This window comes from Photinus pyralis, unplaced genomic scaffold (assembly GCF_008802855.1).
Source record: "Photinus pyralis isolate 1611_PpyrPB1 unplaced genomic scaffold, Ppyr1.3 Ppyr1.4_LG10, whole genome shotgun sequence".
In the NCBI taxonomy this organism is placed as follows: Eukaryota; Metazoa; Arthropoda; class Insecta; order Coleoptera; family Lampyridae; genus Photinus; species Photinus pyralis.
Genome location: NW_022170250.1, coordinates 7,768,153 through 7,790,188, shown reverse-complemented (window position 1 = coordinate 7,790,188; position 22,036 = coordinate 7,768,153). Strand labels below are relative to the sequence as shown.

The 22,036-nt window shown below is 33.9% G+C and overlaps 1 protein-coding gene across 3 annotated transcripts in view; it reads left to right on the top strand.

Annotated features, from left to right (window-relative positions):
- Positions 1 to 1,616: 1,616 nt before the first annotated feature.
- Positions 1,617 to 22,036, top strand: part of LOC116161174 (tudor domain-containing protein 7A) — a 36,715-nt gene continuing 16,295 nt past the window's right edge. For 2 of the 3 annotated variants that reach the window (XM_031474420.1, XM_031474418.1), the window contains exons 1-6: positions 1,617 to 1,823; positions 2,180 to 2,286; positions 14,394 to 14,595; positions 14,649 to 15,345; positions 20,229 to 20,369; positions 20,424 to 20,774. In XM_031474420.1, coding sequence (XP_031330280.1) covers positions 2,193 to 2,286; positions 14,394 to 14,595; positions 14,649 to 15,345; positions 20,229 to 20,369; positions 20,424 to 20,774 — 1,485 coding nt within the window. In that variant the 5' untranslated portion in view covers positions 1,617 to 1,823; positions 2,180 to 2,192. Of the gene's footprint in view, positions 1,824 to 1,907; positions 2,122 to 2,179; positions 2,287 to 14,393; positions 14,596 to 14,648; positions 15,346 to 20,228; positions 20,370 to 20,423; positions 20,775 to 22,036 lie in introns of those variants that run through there. The other variant, XM_031474419.1, reaches the window with a different exon arrangement.

Here is a 22,036-nt window from a genome sequence, read left to right as displayed (position 1 = left end):
AGATAGAAGCTACAGCCTGCGGCGGAACGTTTTATCTCTAGCGCCCCCAAAATACGGAAAGGGAGCGTCGGAATTTCCAGCCGGCCGACCTACTCGGGTGATAACGTCCTAAAATTAAATCTTTAATGAAATACTCAATCCCTTGTTATCCTAAAAATCTGGGACTAGTATTAAAATATATGCTAATTAAGCGCGCTTCATTGGACACCAAACACCTGTCCAGCAGACGCCGTTTGATGCAACACACCTGATTAAATTCCGGTAATTATACTTACTTCATTGGTCGAGTTGAAATTCCCAAATTCAGCAGTTCAGTTAACACCGATCCCGTCCCGGAATTTTGGGATTAAGCGACTTTGTTCAGGTTTATCTACGTGCGAGTCTCTATGCTAGTTTTAATTTACCATTGAGCCAATGGGCCAATCAGAATCATACAATTTTAAGTTTCTATCTTCTCCTACAAACGGTAAATTAGTTACAGTAACTTGATTTCCTTATCGACAGATAAAACGGCGCCACAAATTCCCTTTCACTTTTTATACAGCAGAGGAGCAGTTGTGCCAACATAACCACCCCGACAGAGATATAGGTATTTGTTGTACTATACTACTAATGTGGGGAATGTCAATAAGGCAGGCAAGTGCGCATGACCGGTATTCTACTGTTGACTATCTCTCTCACATATGATAGCACGGATTTAGACGTCGTCTGGTATAACACATCACGCCAATCATCGCAGGTTGCCGCCTACTGCAAAACTTGTCGCTTGTGAGTTGTACACAAATTATATTTTCATCTCTATCTAGCCCATGCGAAAGAAAAGACGTAAGTTTTGTAGTGGGCGGCTACCTGCGACTATTCTTATACTAAACGACGCGACGTACAGTGGCTGTAGGCTATATCTATGGAACATATACGATCAGATATTGATTCGGTTCCATCGACATATAGAAATAGACTGCGCGTGCCAATGCTAAGCGTGGATACTGCAGGTGAGCGAGAGGGGCAATACTAAGAGGCAAGCGCTTTATCTATCGCGCTTGTGTTGGTCGCTCTGCCATAGCAATTTCGACTGTATGCGACCAACAGAAACGCGATAGAGAGAGAGAGCGCTTGTCTTTTTGTATTATCCCTCTCGCTCATCTGCAGTATCCGCGCTTAGTGGAGGATCTGTTCTCTGCCTTCATGGGCAGACGCGGGAAGGGATGGACGGTCGCGACAGGGTTTTATGCGTTTACGGAGGCTTATTGGTGCAATGACAGGGTGAGGCTTATTGCATGCACTTCCGGTTCCGCCTTTTACCTCGAGGAGGTCGGGGAGAGTAAACCAGTGTTTCTAAAATATTTAAACCAATCTTTTTTAGAAAAACAAAAGATTTTTCGGTTCCGAACAGAAATTAGTGTATGATGTGTTGCCTAAACTTTACAATTCTAAAGTGCTCATGTTATGCTCTCAATCCGTCTGGAATTACAATTTGAAAACCGTCGCCGGACGAAAACAAGGGTAGGTATTGTCTTTGTGCATTCACTCAAGCGCATTTTGATTGATAAGCCACCCACGATTTCCTGAATCCGCCCAACGATTTTTAGATTCTTTCGTTTCACACGGTTGGTATTCGTCCTTCGAGCAAATCCCCCAAACCTTTTCCCTCAAAAGTCTTTATTCTTTAATGGCGGTTTAAATTTTCCTTTCTCTCTTCGAAGTTTTCGTACAAGTTTTGTCAAAGTAAAGCAATAATTTTCTGTGCAACGTACATTTATTCACCCGTAATTGCGATCGACCACCGATTTAATAACGGTCCTTGGCCTGCTCGAAACTGAAAGGTAGGTGCTGCATGCGAGTGCAGTTGAAGTAGTGTGAAACTTTTCCTCCTCCTGCACCCAAAAGTTTGATTCCGAAATTACGCGAGTTTATTGACCTCAATTAGTCACCCCGTACCTGCTAATTACGTTATAAAGGTCATCATAATCTGGAACATTGCAGTGGAATGTCAGCTGTTGATATGTGTGTCTCGAGTGAAAGTACGGGGTGCTGAATTTTCAATGGGCCAATTTTTTGCAAATGATTAACCACTCATAGATTGCCTTATCAAATGACTCATATGTAAACAAACTCGCTCAGGTTGTGCTTAGACGGCGTCTTAGTGCAGGTACCACTTGTTATCGCTTTCTGTTTTCAGTGAACCCTTCAATATGGACAACGATAAGTTGCGAGACGAGGTCATCTCGCAGATACGAGCATGTCTCATTTCCACGAAGGGAGCACGCGATTTGCGGCAGATTAAAAGTAAGTATGTAGAGTATCACTAAAATTGTTATTGGAGAAAGTTCTGCTCCGTAAATATGGGTGTTGGAATGCGCCTATTTCTTATCAAGAATGTCGTGATATTTTTGACATTTTGCTTATCTCGTTACGATTAGTAAAAGTTGAGGCTCAACAGGTAGCACGAAAGACATTGAGAAGACGCAGTAATTAAAAGTAAAAAGTACCTACCGTATTGCAAAAAGCGGTCCTTTTGTGCCTAATCTCAAACTGTAAGGTAATGAAAAATATTTCACAAAAAGTGATCAGCTTTAAGTTTCGAGATGTAAATGTAGTGTGTGTAACTTGACATTTATTATTATTATTATCTGTATCGTTTTTGAATTTCAATATAAAAAAAGTTCTTTTGTGCATAATCACAACTGTAAGAAAATGTCCCAAGTCAATTGGGATTTTCAGCTCCGGGATGGAAGTGTTGGCAATGAAGAAATATGCTTTTTTTTGTAAAAAAAAATCATTTTCAAAAATCCCAAGTAAATACCATGCTTCAATTTTGTGTGTAACTTCAACTGTAAGGAGACGTTATCACAATTTCAAAAAAGTGTGGATGATTTGGAATTTTTAGCCTCGGGATGGAAATGCTTACAATATGAACAAATCTGAATTTTTGATTTTAAAAAAATTATTTTTAATTTCAATTTAAAAAAACCATGGTGGTTTTTTAGCTAAACTCAATCCTAAGGAAATCCTGTTTAATTGGGATCTGGAACAATTTTTTCAAAAAAGTCTCCTGCCTAATTAGAACCTTCAGTTCCAGAAGGGAGATGTTAAAAAAAATTCAAAAAAGTGTTCGTCTTCATTGGAACTTGTGAGTTCCGGGATGGAACTGTTAAAAAAATTCAAAAAAGTGTCCAGTTTAATTCGAATCTTAAATTCTGGGCTGGAAATAGTAATATATATCTTCAATTAAAAAAATTATTTTCAAAAATTCCAAAAAGTTTTCTGTTTAATTGGAATCTGGAACAATTTTTTCAAAAAAGTGTCCGTCTTAATTGGAACTTGTGAATTCTGGGATGAAACTGTTAAAAAATTCAAAAAAGTGCTCGCTTAATTTGAACCTTGCATTCTGGGTTCGAAACATTAATTGCAATATGAACCTTGGTCTTGATTTTAAAAACTTTTCAAAAATCGCAAGTACCGTATTTCAGTTTTGAAAACAGTGCTTTGGCACATTTGAGGTTAGGCACTAACCTCAACCTTAAGGAAATGTAAAAAAATTTTGATAAAAGTTTCCGGCCTAATTGGAATCTTTAGTTCCGGGAATGTTAAAATTAAAAAAAATGATTTTCAAAAATTAAAAAAAAATGCCCTGCTTAATTGGAAATTTTTGTATTATGAACAAACTTGTACCGTATTTTAATTTTGAAAACACCACTTTTCGCACTTTTAAGGGAAACCTTGTTAAAAAAATATTTCAAAAAAGTGTTCGGCCTAATTAAGATTTTCAGTTCTGGAATGGAAATGTTAAAAAAATTAAAAAGTGTCTAGTTTAATTTGAATCTTGATTTCTGTGTTGGAAATATTTGCAATATGAACCAATCTGTATATTTGATTTTTTAAAAACTATTTTCAAAAATTCCAAATATCATTTTTGAAAACAGTGCTCTAACCTGAACCCTATGGATATATTAAGTATCCGGAATTTTTTGTCCTGAAATTGAAATACTTTCAATATGAACAAAGATGCATCATCAATTAAAAAAAAATTATTTTCAAAAATTCCCAGGACAATATTTCAGTTTTGAAGACTGTTGAAGTGAGACACTTAATTTCAATCCTAAAGAAATATTAAAAAAATTTTTCAAAAATCCTTGAGTTCTGAGATGGCAATATTAACAAATTTCAAAAAAGTGTCCGGTCTAATTGTAACCTTCTGGTCTGGGATGAAATGTTAAAAAAATATCCAAAAAGTTTCCAGGTGAATTGGAATCATTAGTGCCAGGATGGAAATACTTACAATGTGAACAAGTCTGTATTTTTTGATTAAAAAAAATTATTTTCAAAAATCACAAGTGCTATTAAAAATTTAAGAAAATTCCAAAGTGTTCTGCTTAATTGAAATCTTGAGTCTCGGAATAAATTTGTATATTGATTTTAAAAAAATTTTCAAAAATCGTTCAGTTCAAAAAATTTTCAAAAATTCAAAACAGTGTCCTGCTTACTTGCAATCGTTGAAACTGATTTTGTGCCTAACCTCTAAGAAAATGAATTTTTTTAAAAAAGTATCCAAGCCAATTAGAATTTTCAATTCCGGGATGGAAATGTTAAAAAAATTTCAAAAAAGTGTCCTGCTTGATTGTTGTGGGTTGTATATATTTTGCAATGTAATCAAATCTGTAGGTCTGATTAAAAAAATATTTTCAAAAACAGAAAGTACTGTATAAGGTGCCTTTGTACCTAACTTCTTGAGGAAGTATTAACAAAAATTCAAAAAAAGTATCTGGCATAATTGGAACCTTCAGTTGCAAGATGGAAATGATTAAAAAAAGTCCAAGAAAGTGTCCGGTTGAATTGGAACCTTGAGTTCTGGGTTGGAAACATCTGCAATTGATCAAATCTGTAATTTTGGTTTAAAAAAATTTCAAAAATCGCAAATACCGTAAGGACCTATTTCAACTTTGGGGAAATAAAAAATTTCAAAAAAGTCTCCTGTTTAATTGGGACCTGGAACAATTTTTTCAAAAAAGTCTCTTGCCTAATTGGAACCTTCAGTTCTGGAAGGGAGATGCTAAAAAACTTCAAAAAAGTGTCCGTCTTAATTGGAACTTGTGAATTCCGGGATGGAACTGTTAAAAAAATTCAAAAAAGTGTCCAGTTTAATTCGAATCTTGAATTCTCGGTTGGAAATATTAATTGCAATATGAAATAATCTGTATCGTTAATTTAACTATTTTCAAAAATTGCATGTATCTTATTTCAATTTTGATAACAGTAGGTACTTCCAAAATTCAAGTATCCGGCTTTATGTAACTTTGTAGTTCCGGAATGGAAATACTTGGCACTCAACTTGGCAATATGAACAATGATTTGTTTTCCTTAAAAAAAATTAAAAAAAATCATTATCAGAAACATAGGGAACATTAGAACAAACATGTTTTATGTTGGGAACACTTTTTATGCCGTTAAGTTTTAGGTTGGCCGTAGTAAGGGTGACATTTTGAAGTTCAAACATGGAAGTACCCAACGAAGTACCTACTTGTACTTACTAGTAACTGCCAACTTAAGAAATGAGTTACCAAAAAAAACGACTATAATCACTGTCTTTGTACAACTGTTCTCGGCCGAAAACAGTTGTACAAAATCATCATTGTGACACCGAAATAGAAAAACATATTTGTATTATTGATTTAAAAAATTATTTTCAAAAAGTTCAATTTACACAATTTTTAAAAATTGAAAAAAGAGTCGGAATCTGGAATCGCCAAATGGAAATTTTGGCATTATGAACAAATTCGTAAAGTATTTCCAAAAATCGCAAGTACCGTATTTCAATTTTGAATTCAGTGTGTGCCCAATCTCAACCCTAAGGAAATAAAAAAAATGGTCAAAAAGAGTGTCCTGGCTAATCAGTTCCCGAATGGAAATTCAAAAAAGTTTTCGGTTTAATTGGAATCTTTAGTTAAAACAATGATATTCAAAAATTCAAAAAAATGTCCTGCTTAATTGGAATTTAGAATCCCGAAATTTTTGCATTATGAACAAATTTGCATTTTGTATAAAAAAAAATATTTTAAAAAATGGCAAGTACCGTATTTTAATTTTCAAAACACTGCTTTTGGCACTTGTAAGGGAAAGCACTAGGTCAAGCTTGTTAAAAAAATGTTTCAAAAAAGTGTTCGGCCTAATTAGGATTTTCAGTTCCGGAATGGAAATGTTAAAAAAAATATTTATATATATTTGCAATATGAACAAATGTGTATATTTGATTTTCAAAAAATTATTTTCAAAAATTCCAAGTACTGTACTTCAATTTTGAAATCAATGTAAGAAAAATTCAAAAGAGTGTCCTGTTTAATTGGAGTCTTAATAATAATTTTTACCATATGAACAACTATATCTTTGATTAAAAAAAAACTATTTTCAAAAACTCTTAAGTACAATTTTTGAAAACTGTGCTTTTGGGACTAACCTGAACCCTATGGATATATTAAGTATCCGGAATTTTTTGTCCTGAAATTGAAATACTTTCAATATGAACAAAGATGCATAATCAATTTAAAAAAATTATTTTCAAAAATTCCCAAGACAGTATTTCAATTTTTAAGACTGAAAAATTTTTCAAAAAACCTTGAGTTCTGGGATGAAAATTCCAAAAAGTTTTTAGGTGAATTCGAATCATTAGTGCCGGGACGGAAATACTTACAATATAAACAGTTTTGATTTAAAAAAATTATTTTCAAAAATCGCAACTTCAATTTAAAAAAATTTCAAAAATTCTAAAAAAAATGTCCTGCTTAATTGGAATCTTGAGTCAATAAAAATATTTGAAATACATATGAAGAAGTCTGTATATTGAATTTTAAAAAATCTCAAGTAACGTATTTCAGTGTTAACATAGTGCTTTTGTTCCTTCAACTTTTAATTGGAACCTATAGATGATGGAATGGAAATTTTTTTTTAAAATTTCAAAAATTGTCCTTCCCAATTGGAACTGTCAGTTCCAGGATGGAAATGTTATACAACATTTCAGAGGTGTCAGACCAATTTAAATTTTAAAAACAGTGCTTTTGGCACTTTTGAGGTTAGGCACTAACTTCGACCCTAAAGAAATGTTTCAAAAAAATGTCTGGCTCAATTGGAATCGTGAATTCTGGGTTGAAAATATATTTACTTAAAAAAAAATTTTTTCTTCAATCATTTTTGAATTACTTGAATCTTTTTTGAATATCGTCTATATTTTCGATGCTACCTTTTTAAGATTAAAATTTACAAGGCGTTCATCCATTAAAAAAAATGAAGTTTTGTCCGATAACTTTTTTGCTCGACCCCGTATACTTACTCTGAAAACGGCAGATTATTCCATTCATTATAATAGAATTTTCCTGTATCTCTTTTAATAAAATCATCCCGAAATTGACAATTTTTTGAGGTTATGCGGCGCCAAAAATCGCTAGTTTAATTTTTAAACAAGTTCAAAAATTCAAAAAAAGAGCCCCGTTTAATTGCACTCTTGAGTTTCGGGGTGGAAATTTGTTAAGTATGATCTGCTTCTCTGATTTTTTTGATTTTCAAATTTCCGAAGTACCGTATTTCAATTTTGAAAACATTTTGAGGTTAGGCTTTTTGAAAAAAGTGTCCGGCTTGGTTCGAACCTTCTGACGAAATTGGTATTATTTTTGAATACCGAAAAAGGAATTTTTTGAAAGATAATTGCTTCAGGAATGTAAACATTTAAATTTTCAAAAAAGTGCAAATTTAATTCGAAAATCTGAAATCCAACATGGCATCCAGCATGAGCCAAAATGGTAGCTGGAAACAAGATGGCGTAAGTAAAAATAACAATTCCATGTACCCTTGTCGCCTTCCGATTTTCAACTCCGGAAAGGAATGTGGGATATTTATTATTTGTTTTGAAAATTTCTATTTTCACGATTAAAACTAACTGATGATATTTTATAAATGTTTATGATATCGGAGGAACTGTAAACAGGTTTATTCATTACACATCAATGCGCGTATTTACATTACCAGTAAACTTTACACCAATATCGCTCGGTTCACAATTTTATCTAAATGATTAGGCATTTGTGTACACGCCTTATTCATTCTTGTGCAGTTGAGAATCGAATGTCTTTTTCTTGGGAAGTGGGTGCGATATCAGTCCACGATAGCTGTTGAGTGAGGTTGTTGTCTACAAGTGTAGTGAAATCGAAAAGGCTTAGTTATGGTAAGTGTTTGCTACCAAACGGCTTTCAGGTTTAACGATAATGTATTGAACACCCTGTAGAACAATTTGTTAAATTTGACGTGTAGCTATTTTTGAAACACCCCGTATATTAATTTATTCCCACACAAGCAACATTTTTTGGTCCAGACACACATCGAAGATCTCTTGCCGGATTAAATTTCTGTGTAATGGCGGCAATGTTTTTGAAACACCCTGTATTTTTGAATATTGAGAAAAAATTTCAAAATTGATGTATTTTGCCTCAAGAATACAAATAACAAAGTTTCAGGTTCTAGGATTAAGATGTCATACAGTTAAGCTTTCATATCACACGCTTCATAGTTAAGGTTTCGGGCTCCGGGTTTTAGGCTTCGGCTTGCAGTGTAGGTTTTGGGCTTCAGGTTCTAAATTACGAGGTTCAGATTTATTGAGTTCGTGTTTTAGGCTTCAATCTTCAGTCTTTAGGTTCTAAATCACGGGTTCGTACTTTAGGTTTCAGCTTGCAGGGTTTAGGTTTTAGGCTGTCGGTTTCAAATTTTTGATTTGAGGTTACAGGTTTCTTTATCCATGCTTACGGTTTCATGTCACCGGTTTCAGGCTGCCAGTTACAAGTTTCGCGTATCTAAATGACGTTTCAAGGTTTAGGGTTTTATTTTGGCCTTCAAGTTTCAGGCTTGAGCTGTTAGGTTTCATGCCTCAATTTTCAGGTTTCTGACTATCGGTATCAGGTATAAAGGTACAGGTTTCATATATTAGGTCTCATGATTCAGGAATAAAGATTACGTCAAGCTTCAGGTTACAACCTTTAGGTTTCTTGTTTTACCTTTAAGGTTTCATGTCACAGCCTTCGGGCTCTGGACTTCAGCTTTCAGTCTTTAGGCTTCAGCTTTCAGTCTTTAGGCTTCAGATTTCAAATTCTATATTACTGGGTTTTAAACCTCAGGATTTAGGTTTCGTCTAAAGTTACAAGTTTTGGGCTTCAGGTTCCAAGTTTCAGGATTAAGATTTATGCCTCTTGTTTAAGGTTTCATGTCACATGCTTCAAATTTAAGATTTCAGGCACCTTGTTTTTGGCTTCAGATTTCATAGCTCAAGTTCAAGATCACCGGCTTCAGGTATAAAAGTACAGGTTTTAGATATTAACTTGCGGGGTTCAGGTTTCGTGCCTCAGATTTTAGGCTACCTGGTTCAGGTTTCTGATTTCAGGTATAAGGTTTTAAATTTTTAGGTCTTAGGATTCAAGAATGAAGTGGACAATTTTCGGCTTCTGGTTTGGCAGATTCCAAATTTTAGGTCTTAAGCTTCAGGAATAAAGTTGACAGTTTCAGGCGTCAGGTGACAAGCTTCTGGTTTCAGATTGAAATTTTCTTGTTTCGTACTTACGGTTTCATGCCACAGACTTCAAAGGTTCTTTCGATTTTACTAAAACTTTGGATGATAAGGCTTAAGGCTCCAGGTCCTAACTTACAGGGTTCAAAAGGTTTCAAGCTTCAAGTTTTAGGAATCAGGTTTCAGGCTATAGTTTGCAGGGTACAGGTTTCATGCCTCAAGTTTGAGGGTGCCGATGTCAGGTTTCAGATTTTAGGTCTCAGGATTAAAGGGTTCAGGTTTCAGAATTTCTGGTTTCTTGACGGCCTTCAAATTGAAGACTTCAGGCGCCGGATTTTAGAACATGTTTCAGGCTCCAGTCCATGTTTTAGGTTCTAAATTACTTCAGGCTTCATGCTTTTCAGGTTTCGACCTTCAGGTTCCATGCTTAAGCTTGCAGAGTACAGGTTTTAGGCTACCGGTTTCAGATTTATGATTTCTGGCTTTTGTACGGGGTTCAGACTTACGGTTTCCAACCTCAAGTTTTACGGTTTCTTTGTCCTTCAGGTTTCAGGCATCATACCTCAAGTTTCAGGTTACAAACTTTAGGTTTCAGGGTTTAGAATAAAAATTTAAGATTTTATCACAGGTTTCAAGTTGAAGGTTTTAGGCTTTTAAAATACTGGGTTCAGCCTCAGGTTTCAGGATTGAGGTTTCGGCCTTCAGGTGTCATACATTAGCTTGCAGGGTTCAGGTTTTATGCATTAGGCTTCAAATGTAAGACTACAGGTTTTAGATTTAGGTTTCAGAATTCACGAATAAAGTTTTCGGTTTCATATTGTGCTTCAAAAAGGTTACAGGTTTCGATTTTATTAATGCTGTGGATTTTAGGCCTCCGATTCCAGTCTAGGTTTCAGATTCTAAAGTACGGGGTTCAGGCTGTTTTAAGCCTCAAGCTTTGATTCAAGTTTCAGGTTTTAATTTGCGTGGTTCAGGTTTCAGACTTCATGTATAAGGCAACAATCAAAATTCGAGAATAAAGGCTGTAGGTTTCAGGATTAGGATTTCTTGGTTCACGTTCAAGGTTTCATGATCACAGACTTCAATTTGAAGGTTTCAAGCGCCGGGGTTTAGGCTTTAGATTTCATTCTTTAGGTTCAGACAATTTCAAGCCTGAAGGTTTCATGTCAGGCTTCAAATTGCAGGTTTCAGACGCCTGGTCGTCGACGCCTTCGTGTTTAGGCTTTACGTTTAAGGTTTAAATGTCTCTGGATTTAGGTTTCGGCCTTCAGATATCATTCTTTACCATACTGGGTTCAGGTTTTATGCCTCAGGCTTCGTGTAGATTTTAAGTCTTAGGATCGAAGAATAAAATTAAAAGCTTCAGGCTTCAATTCCAGGTTTCAGAATTAAGATTTCTTGTTTCACGTTTACGGTTTCATGTTAGATGCTTCAATTTTAGGATTCAGGTTTTACGTTTTACACGATTCAGGAATAAAGTTACAAGGTTCAAGCTTTAATTTCCGGTTTCAGTTGTTCTAAATTACGGGGTGCAGAGTCACGATTTCAAGCCAGCGGTTTCAGCTTTTAGGTTTCGGCCTTCAGGTTTCATGCTTTCGGGGTACACGTTCTATGCCTCAGGCTTCAGGTATAAGATTACAAGATTTAGGCTTCAGGTTTTAGATTTTAGGTCTCGGGATTCTAGAGTAAAGTTAAAAGTTTCAGGTTCGCAGGTTTCAGATTTCACGCTTCAGGTTTTGTATTTCCGGTTTCATGTTTCTTCATCTACGTTTAAGGTTCATGCCGCTGGTTGTAAATTTAACATTTCAGACTCCGGGTTTTAGATTTTGGATTTGAGTCTTTAGGTTTCAGGTTCTATATTACGGGGTTCAGATGGTTTCAACCCTCAAGTTTTAGGTTTTGGCTGCGCGGTTCAGGTCTCAGGTTTTAGATTTTAGGACTTGGGATGCAAGAATAAAGTTACTATTTTCAGGCTGCAGGTTGCAAGTTTCAGGATTAAAATTTAAGGTTTCATGTCAACTTAAAGTTTCAGGCTGCGGGTTTTGGGTTTCAGCTTTCAGTCTTTCGGTTTTGAATTTTAAATTTTTGGTCAGGATTCAGGAATAAAATTCTTCAAGTTTCAGGCTACCGGATTCAGATTTCAGTCTACAGGTTTCAGATTTTAAGTTTTAGAATTCAGGAATGAAGTTCTAGGCTTCTAGTTACAAGCTTTAGGTTTCAGGCTTAAGGTTTCACATTTCATGTTTCAAGTTATAGGCTTCAAATTCAAGATTTCAGGCTTTTAGACTTAGTTTCAGGTCTTAGGCTTCAGGTTTCAAGCTTCAGGTTTCAGGCTTCAGGTTTTTTATAGCACATTTTTTAAGAATTAAAAAAAATGCCATTGTTTGCTTTTTGTCCGTCCGGAACCACTTCTGTCGTTGCGAACTACTTGTAGGGGAGTGGTGCTAGAGCCCTTGCAGTAGGTAGCCCATACCTTGAAGGTGTGCCAGACGGCCATCAAATTTCGTTGTCTAAAAAGGGGGCCCCCTCACGAACTATTTTCCGAGATGCTGTTTTTGAAAGTAAAACGTGTATAAGTTTTACATACGACAACCAATTGGTCTCAGATTTTGCCGAGGATTTTGCATACGCATGGCTTTAGTGGTGCCAAGTTAAACTTTAGAAAATTTGGGGGGAGGGGGGGGGTAATTACTTGTTCTACTTCTACCCTTCTACGAATCAAGATTCTCGGATCAAGATTCACGAATCAAGAATCAAGATTCAGATGTCAGTATTCAAAATTAAAGATTAATGATTCAAGATTCAAATTCCACGATTCAAAATTCAAGTATCAAGATTCAGGATTTAATATTCGGGATTCAGTATTGGGGGTTCGGGATCAGGAATTCAGGATTCAAGATTCGGGATTCAAAATTCGGCATTCAAGATTCAGGGTTCGAGATTCAGGATTCCAGATTCAAGATTCAGGATTCACGATTCAAATTCACGTACCAAGATTCATATCAGGATTCAGTATTCAAAATTCAAGATTAAAGATTCAGGAAATTCAATAGATTCACTACAATTCAGAAGGATTCAGGAAGATTCATGACGGTTTAGGATTGAGGAAGATTCAAGATGATTTGGTAAGATTCAGATTCAGGGAGATACATGAAGATTCTAAAAGAAAATTCAAGCAAATTCAAGAAAACTTCGGAAAATTCAAGAAAATCCAAGGAAAATAACAAAAAATTCAACAAATTTAAGATTCAAGAAGGCGCAAGAGATGTAAGATTCAAGGTTCACGAACCAAGATTGAAAATTTGCGAGTCAAAGGGTCAAGATTAAAGACGGTTAAGTTAATTATAAGATTTAGGATTCAAGTTACACAAGACTCAAGATTCACGAATCCAGATTCAAGAATCAAGATCAAGATTCAGGATTTAAGATTCAAAACTTCAAGTTCAAGACTTAGGATTCAAGATTCAACATTTAAAATTCAAGATTCAAAATTAAAGATTAATGATTCAAGATTCAAGTATCAAGATTCAGGATTCCGGATTTAATATTCGGGATTCAGTATTCGGGGTTCGGGATCAGGAATTCAGGATTCAAGGTTCGGGATTCAAAATTCGGCATTCAAGTTTCGGGATGGAGTTTGGGGATTCGGAATTCAAAATTTGGCATTCAAGATTCGGGACTCGAGATTCGGGATTCAAGATTCAGGGTTCAGGATTCAAGATTCAGGATTCATGATTCAGGGGCCTGAGGGGAAGGGGGTTTAAAAATTAATTTTATCTCTTATTGTATTCTAATTAAAGGTCTCAACGAAAGGAACCGTTTTCTACCAACTACTGCCCTTCTTTCTGTCCTCTTATCAAAGTACGGGGTGCAGGAGGAGAGGGGGGGAGTGGAAACTAGTTTTATCCTTCATGGTACTTACTCTAATGGAAGGTCTCATCGAAATAAATTGCTTTGTACAACTATAACTTTCCCGTGTGACTATTTTTCGAGATCAGTGAGCGACGGGGCCTGAGGGGGGGTAAATGAATTTTATCTCTCTTCGTATTCTAATTAAAGGTCTCAACGAAAGGAACCGTTTTCTACCAAGTACTGCCCTTCTTTCTGTCCTCTTACGTACGAGGGGCAGGGGGGGGGGAGGTGGAACTAGTTATATCCTTCATGGTACTCTAATGAAAGGTCTCAACGAAAGGAATTAATGTATACCAATCATAGCCCTCCTCCTCGACCTCTTATCGTGATCGGGTAGGTTCCCTTCGGAAGAGGGTACTCACAAAGGGCGATTGAGACGTCTGCTAGAAATATATCCATTGGTGATGTAAAACAAAAGTTATTTACTTAGTTTTAAAAAAATGCACTTTATCTGCACAAGAATTACCAATTTATTCTTGATTTCGATTATCTATAAATAAACAGATAAATAAATAAATTTGTTCTTCTAGTGCCATAATCCTCTATTGATGATGGAAAAATAGCATTACTTATTGGTTTACGAGTTCAATAAAGGTTCTCTTGGGTGTGCTTGCCACTGAAGCGATTTCAGAACTGACTGGGCATGTGAATAAGAACATTCCCCCTCATTCGGTTGAACAGGTCAATTTTATTGTTTATTGACTTTTCATGTTTATACTCATTATTATTATTATTATTATTAGAACCACGTCTTCTAATGTCTTTCGTACATTGCAGAAGTTTAAAGTGCGCATGAGTAGAACAGTAGAACAGAGTAGAGCAAGATAGAGTAAGTGCGGGCGCAGAGCTAATTTTCTATTGCGCATGACAATCCCATTGCGCGCATGCGCAAACCATATAATCGTACCTTCTAGTGAATTAAGAAATTGTTTTTCTTCCACAGGCGATTATTCAATGTTAATGGGCTGTGAGATACCCTACCAAAAGCTAGGATATAAGACGCTGGAACTCTTTATACGCAGCATTCCAACACTAAGGATTACCCAACAAAACGGGCAATTACTTGTGGACGCGGTGGTCACCCAGCAGTCGGCGCACATCGCGAAATTCGTCGAAAAGCAGAAGACAAAGAAGCGAACCACCAGGTACGTTTAACCGCGCCCCCACTGAGCGTCGCGTCACTTTCCGCCATTTGCAGTAGGCCGCCGCCCAGATACCAGCCGCGCCAGAACCCACGCCGACAGGCGGTGCCTCCCAGGTGGCGCCCTAGGACCGTCTCCACAAACTGGCAAAGGTCGTACGAGTCTCCGCGACCGCCGGCGACTTACGCGCACACTCAGGTTGTATCCTCCCCGAATCCGCCAGCGAAAAAACCGAGCGTTTGGGAACGATTGGGCAATCGAGACGGCCCCGAAGTCAATCGCTCTAATTACGCCGAACCCGGCCGCCCCTCCGCGTACTCGGAACCGAGTTGCTCATATAACGCGCCAGAACCGCGCCGGCCATCCACGTACTCGGAGCCGAACCGCCTTCCAGAACCCACCAGATCGTCGACTCAGCCGGAACCGAAACCGAGCGTTCGAAATCGACTGGGACCCAGAGAAGCGAATACGGAACCATCGTACTCCTTCAACCTCATCCGGCACGCCCTGCACGACCTAGACGGCAATAGCGAGAAAGAGGTGACGTTGTCGAGACAGGCGAAACTGAGGCTGTCTCAGAAAGATATCACCGAGGAGAAAGTACCCGAGAACCCGAGCCCGTTACTAACGCCTTCCTTTTCTCCAGAATTCTTACAGTGGCCCGCGGCCGAAGTTCCCCAGGTCGCGTCCGAGATGAATTCCACCCCGCGAAGGACGCCGTTGGACGCAGATTCCAGTAAGAAAAATGATGTGGTAAGTCGTAATTTTTTTGAGCTTTTGTTCATTTTTGGTTTCACTTTCTTTTGTATTTTCTTTTGTTGAGTTTTTTTATTTAACATTTTCGCTCTTGTGTTTTTTTCAATTATTGTCTATTGCAGGTTTTCATCTTTTTCTGCTTATTTTTTTATATTTTTGAAATTTTGAAATGAAATATTTTTCTGAGATTGTGACACCAGAATTAAAAAACTGACTAAGAGTAGTGAAGATATGACAATTGAAAAAAAATGATAAAAAACAAAAACAACCTCCACTCCCCCCCACTTCAGGATTACGTCATTTTAGGGTGTGAGAAAGTTCCCTTTACAACTCTGTTTTTGTACAAACTTATTCGTTGCACCCTGTACACCCTGTATATCTTGATCGAAAATAGATAGCATATTAAAGAATTATAACATATATTAAAATTTAAAAAAGATTCAAGTGATTCAAAAAAATTCAAAAGATTGAAAACCTTTCAAAAATGGTTCAAATGATTTAAAAAAATACAAGAAAATGTCCAAAAGATTTTTTGGATCGTGAGTCAATATTGAATTTGTGTGATATTTTGATTTTAGGGAAACTCACATTTTGTTATGATTTTTGCCCCTCATTTGTATTTCAGCATTTTTTGAATTATAACGAATCTACGGGTGTCCCATTTTCGAATCAAAATTTGAAAATGGAACACCCTGTATATTTTAACTTAAAAAAGATAGCATACCAAAATCGCTTTTCAGAAATATAACATTATAGCATATATTAAAATGTAAAAAAGATTCAAGTGATTCAAAAAAATTCAAAACCTTCAAAAAATGGTTCAAAAAAATACAAGAAAATTTCAATAATGGATCATTAATCAATATTGAATTTTTTTGTGGTAATCTTGGAGAAGAGAATTTTATGTGCTTTTTTTTAAATTAAAATATACAGGGGCACTATTAAAAAAATTAAGTTAGCTCCAATAACTTTTTTACCTGCCCTCTGTATACTTATAATTTTAGGAAAACTCGCATTTTGTCTTATGATTTTTGAGCCTCATCTGTATTTTAGTATTTTTTGAATTGTAACGATTCTCCTGGTGTCCCATTTTCGTCATTATACTGTATCCCTGTAAAATGGTAAAATCAAAATTTGAAAATGGAACGCCCTGTATATTTTAAACTAAGAGATTCAAATGATTAAAAAAATTCAAAAGATTTTTGAATTTTTTAACTAAAGTATTTTGGATCGTTGTGAATCAATCTTGATTTTTTTGGCCTTGCGTTTTTGAAAAGAGAATCTTATGTCTAATAACTTTTTTACCTGACCCTCGCATACTTATTTTGAAAACGGCAGTTTGTAAAATCAAAATTTGAGAATGGAACACCCTGTGTATTTTAATCTAAAAAAGATAGCTTACTAAAATCGCTTTTCAGAAATATATAATTATGGCATATATTAAAACGTAAAAAAGATTCAAGTGATTCAAAAAATTCAAGACCTTCAAAAAATGGTTCAAAAAAATACAAGAAAATTTCAATCATGGATCGTGAATCAATATTCAATTTTTTTGGCGGTAATCATTGAGAAGAGAATTTTGTGCTTTCTTTTTGATTAAAATATACAAAGGCACTATTATAAAAATTAGATTGGGTCCAAAAACTCGCATTTTGTCTATGATTTTCGAGCCTCATCTGTATTTTAGTATTTTTTGAATTGTAACGATTCTCCTGTAGTCCCATTTTCGACATTATACTGTATCTCCGTTTGTAAAATGGTAAAATCAAAATTTGAATTGAAACGCCCTGTATATTTTAAGCTAAAAGAGATTCAAATGATTAAAAAAATTCAAAAAAGATTTTTGAATTTTTTAACTAAAGTATTTTGGATCGTTGTGAATCAATATTGAATTTTTTTGGCCTTGCGTTTTTGAAAACAGAATCTTGTCTAATCACTTTTTTACCTGACACTCGTATACTTATTTTGAAAACGGCATCCCCGTTTGTAAAATGTTAAAATCAAAATTTGAAAATAGAACACCCTGTATATTATAAACTAAAAAAGATTCAAATGTTCAAAAAAGTTTTCAAAAATATTTTTGAATTTTTTAACTAAAATATTTTGGGTCGTTGTGAATCAATATTGAATTTTTTTGGTCTTATATTTTTGAAAAGAGAATCTTATGTGCTTTCTTTTTGATTAAAATATAGAGGAACTCCATTTAAAAATTGAGGTTAGGTCCAATAACTTTTTTACCTGACCCTCGGTATACTTATTTTGAAAACTGCAGTTTATTCAACAATCATTTTACCGATTTTAAAATGGCAAAATCAAAACTTGAAAGTGGAACACCCTGTATATTTTAATCTACAAAAGATAGCATACTAAAGAAATATAACACTAACATATATTAAAATTTAAAAAAGATTTAAAGACATTAAGAAATGGTTCAGATAATTTTAAAAAATACAAAAAAAATTAAAAAATATTTCTGAATTTTTTGGTGTTAGATTGTTGAAAAAAGAATCTTGTGCTTTCTTTTTAATTAAAATATACAGGGGCTCTATTTAAAAAATGAGGTTAGGTCCAATAACTTTTTACCTGACCCCCGTCATTCTGATTTTAGAAAAACTCGCATTTTGTCTATAATTTTTGTGCCTCGTCTGAATTTGGGTATTTTTTGAATTGTATCGATTCTACGGGTGTCCACTTATCGACACTTATAGTGTATCTCCGTTTGTAAAATGGTAAAATTAAAATTTGAAAAGGGAACACCCTGTATATTAAAAAAGATAGATATTAAAATCTCTGTTCAGAACTCTAGTACTATAATATTTATTATATTAAAAAAGATTACAAAATTTCAAAAAGAATTTTGAAAATACAATTTAATATGCTATTTTTTAGATTCAAAAATACAGTAACTTTTTAACCTGACCCCGTATATTTGTTTTGAAAACTGCAGTTTATTCAACCATAAAAAAATCAAAAATTTATAATTTTTTTACTTTGTGTTTTAATTTTTCAAAAGTTAAAAATTAGAAATTGAGCTATGAAATTTGCTGAAATGCAAGATTAAAAGACAAAAAATACCCAACTTGCAAAAATCTTTTTTTTCTTTCATTTTTTATTCTTGTTGACTGATTGGCGAGCTGATTGGTGCAAAATTGCAGATGGGGACTGTGAAGTTTGCAGAAATGTGGGTCATAACAAACAAAAAACTACACAACTTTCAAAATTAAAACAAAAAAGTACACTACTTTCAAAAATCTTTTTTTTTCCTTTTTTCACTTGTGCTTGTTTTTTTTTGACTGATGCAAAATTGCAAATTGGATTGTGAAATATAGGATATAAAAAACAAGAAATACAAAACTTTCAAATTTTAAAAGCAAAAAATACATCTTTCAAAAAAAAATTTTTTTAATTTTTTACATTTTTGTGCTAGCACTTATTTTTTACTGATTGATACAAAATGTCAAATTGGGCTGTGAAATTTGCAGATATATAACAAAAAAATACACAACTTTCAAAATAAAAAAAACAAAAAATATACAACTATCAAAATTAAAAAAACAAAAAATACGCAACTTTCAAATTTAAAAAACAAAAAATACACAACTTTCAAAATTAAAAAACAAAAAATACACAACTTTCAAATTTTAAAAACAAAAAATACACAACTCTCAAATTTTAAAAACAAAAAATACACAATTCTCAAATTTTAAAAACAAAAAATACATAACTTTCAAAAATCTTTTTTTTTTACATTTATTACATTTGTTGCGCTTATTTTTTATTACACTTGTGCTTATTTTTTGCTGATGGGGACAAAATTTCAAATTGGGCTGTGAAATTTGCAGATATATAACAAAAAAAATGCACAACTGTCAAAATAAAAAAAACAAAAAAATACACAACTTTCAAAATTAAAACAAAAAAGTACAGTACTTTCAAAAATCTTTTTTGTTCCTTTTTTCACTTGTTGTGCTTGTTTTTTTTTGACTGATGCAAAATTGCAAATTGGATTGTGGAATATAGGATATAAAAAACAAGAAATACACAACTTTCAAATTTTAAAAGCAAAAATTTTTTTTTAATTTTTTACATTTTTGTGCTAGCACTTTTACTTTATACTGATTGATACAAAATTTCAAATTGGGCTGTGTAATTTGCAGATATATAACAAAAAAATACACAACTTTCAAAATTAAAAAACAAAAAATACACAACTTTCAAATTTTAAAAACAAAAAATACACAACTCAAATTTTAAAAACAAAAAATACACAACTCTCAAATTTTAAAAACAAAAAATACATAACTTTCAAAAATCTTTTTTTTACATTTATTACATTTGTTGCGCTTATTTTTTACACTTGTGCTTATTTTTTACTGATTGGTACAAAATTTCAAATTTGGCTGTGAAATTTGCAGGTATATGTATAACAAAAAATGCACAACTGTCAAAATAAAAAAAAACAAAAAATACACAACTTTCAAAATCAAAAAATAAACAAATACAAAACTATCAAAATTTAAAAAACAAAAAAATACGCAACTTTCAAATTTAAAAAAACAAAAAATATACACAACTTTCAAAATTAAAAAAACAAAAAATACACACCTTTCAAATTTAAAAAAACAAAAAATACACAACTTTTAAAAACATTTTTTACACTTGGGCTTATTTTTGATTGATACACAACTTTCAAAAACTTATTTTTGACTGATTTCACTTGACTTTTTAGGCGCTTTGTGCATTCATTTTTTGTTTTTATTTTTCTAATCCTTAAAAATTTATATTTTAAAATAGTTCTTTTTTCCATTTTTTTAATTATAAAATGCATCCATGATATCCAGAATTCGTGGATTTTTTGAAATTTTTGCACTTTGTTTCAGATAACTAAAATTCCTCGAACCGGTGACTATTGGGAAGACCTGAACTCCTTCGTCACAATGAAGAATTTAGGAAAAATCACCTGCAAAGTGATCACCAAGCAGCTGCATCGTCATCGACTCGATTTCTTCTGCACGATAACGGTATTTAACAATCGGGTGTTGTATCAACTCTGAGTAATCGAAGTCACGTTTCAGATCAACAACGATCCGAAAAAATCCTACAGAAGCTATCCGGCGGACTGCTTGGACGAGAAGACGGCGAAACAGGAGGCGTCGAAGAAGGCCCTTGACGAATTGGAAAAGTCGTGTAAGACCGAGCACTACGGTTTGCTGCTTTCCGACATCATGGACGTACTGACTCGCGTTCCGGCCATGGTTAAGGAGCACCCGTGCGGAGTATGGAACACCTTAATTCAGGAAAATTACATCGCGCGCTACAACGAGCAGCTACCGTTAAATTGGATAGAAATTCTGAGCAGTCAGCCCAATATTGCGATGCAGCAGATCGCCGATAAATATGTCTTGAATTATTGCGAACCGAGTCAGGTTTGTAGTACAAAAATTTATACTCGTGCACGTTGCTTACTTTGGCGCAGTTCGCTTTTGCATGATCTTTTTTTTTGAATTCCGAATTTTCAATTTGTGAACAGGTAAGTGGAAAATAGTAGGGGATGTGAAATTTGCAAAAATTAAAAAAAATTGACTGTGAAAGCTTCAAAAATTGGTGACAAAAAAACTAAAGAAAAAATTAGGTAAATTTCAAAAAATTAAAATTAAAGGGCTGTGAAACCTACAGGAATGAAGGGGAAGTGAAACCAAACAAACCGCAAAAAACACGAATTTCAAAAATTAAAAAAAAGGTTTTTTGCGGGAAAAAATCCTGAAATTTCAAAATAGCGTGTCAAATCTGCAAGAATGAAAGAAAAGGGAGACTAAACTAATGAAAATACCGGTCACAAGTTTTATATTTTTACTTTGAATTTTCACTGATTCTGAAAAAAATTGGAAAATTACAAAATCGTAGGTGAAATCTGCAAAAATAAAAAAGGTGAGAAGGAACTAACCAAAACATTCCATACATTTAAAAAAATTAATAGTTTTTGATGTCTTATTGCTATTTTTTGATTTTGTACTTTCATTTTCGCTGAAAAATGATATATAATTTTAAAAAAAGTCAAATAAGTAATTGATGTTTTACTGTAACACAAATCTCAAAAAATCAGAAATTAAAAATGTAAGTTTCTTTAAATTCTTATTATTTATGAGTATCATGAGTAGATAGTGAACCAAAGCAAAACTTGACACAAGTTTCAAAAAACAACAATTTTTGAATTTTTTTGCTGTATTTGCATTTTTTTATTTTGTTTTTAAAGATACGTTAAAAATTACAAACTGAGCTGTGAAATGTGCAGAAATGAGAGGGGAACAAACACCAATTACAAGAAATTAACAATTGTTTCAACATTTTTTGAATTTGAGTTTACATTTTTTCTTGAAGAAATAAGCAGAAAGTTACAAATTGAGAGGTGAAATCTGTAGAACTGAAGGAAGCATTGAGACAATACTAAATTCAAATTTCAAAAATCAAATATTTTGGGTTGTGGATGGGCAGAAATGAACGAAAAGTGAGAGAAACAAACTCGAAAAAATATCGAGCGCGAATTTCAAGAAATGAAACAAATGTTTATTTTTATATTCCTTTTTTTTCTTTAATAAAATAAGTGAAACGGAGGTAACAAACGAATAAACTACCAAATACATATAAAGTAAAAAATCGAAATTTTGAATTTTTTATTTTGTTATTAATT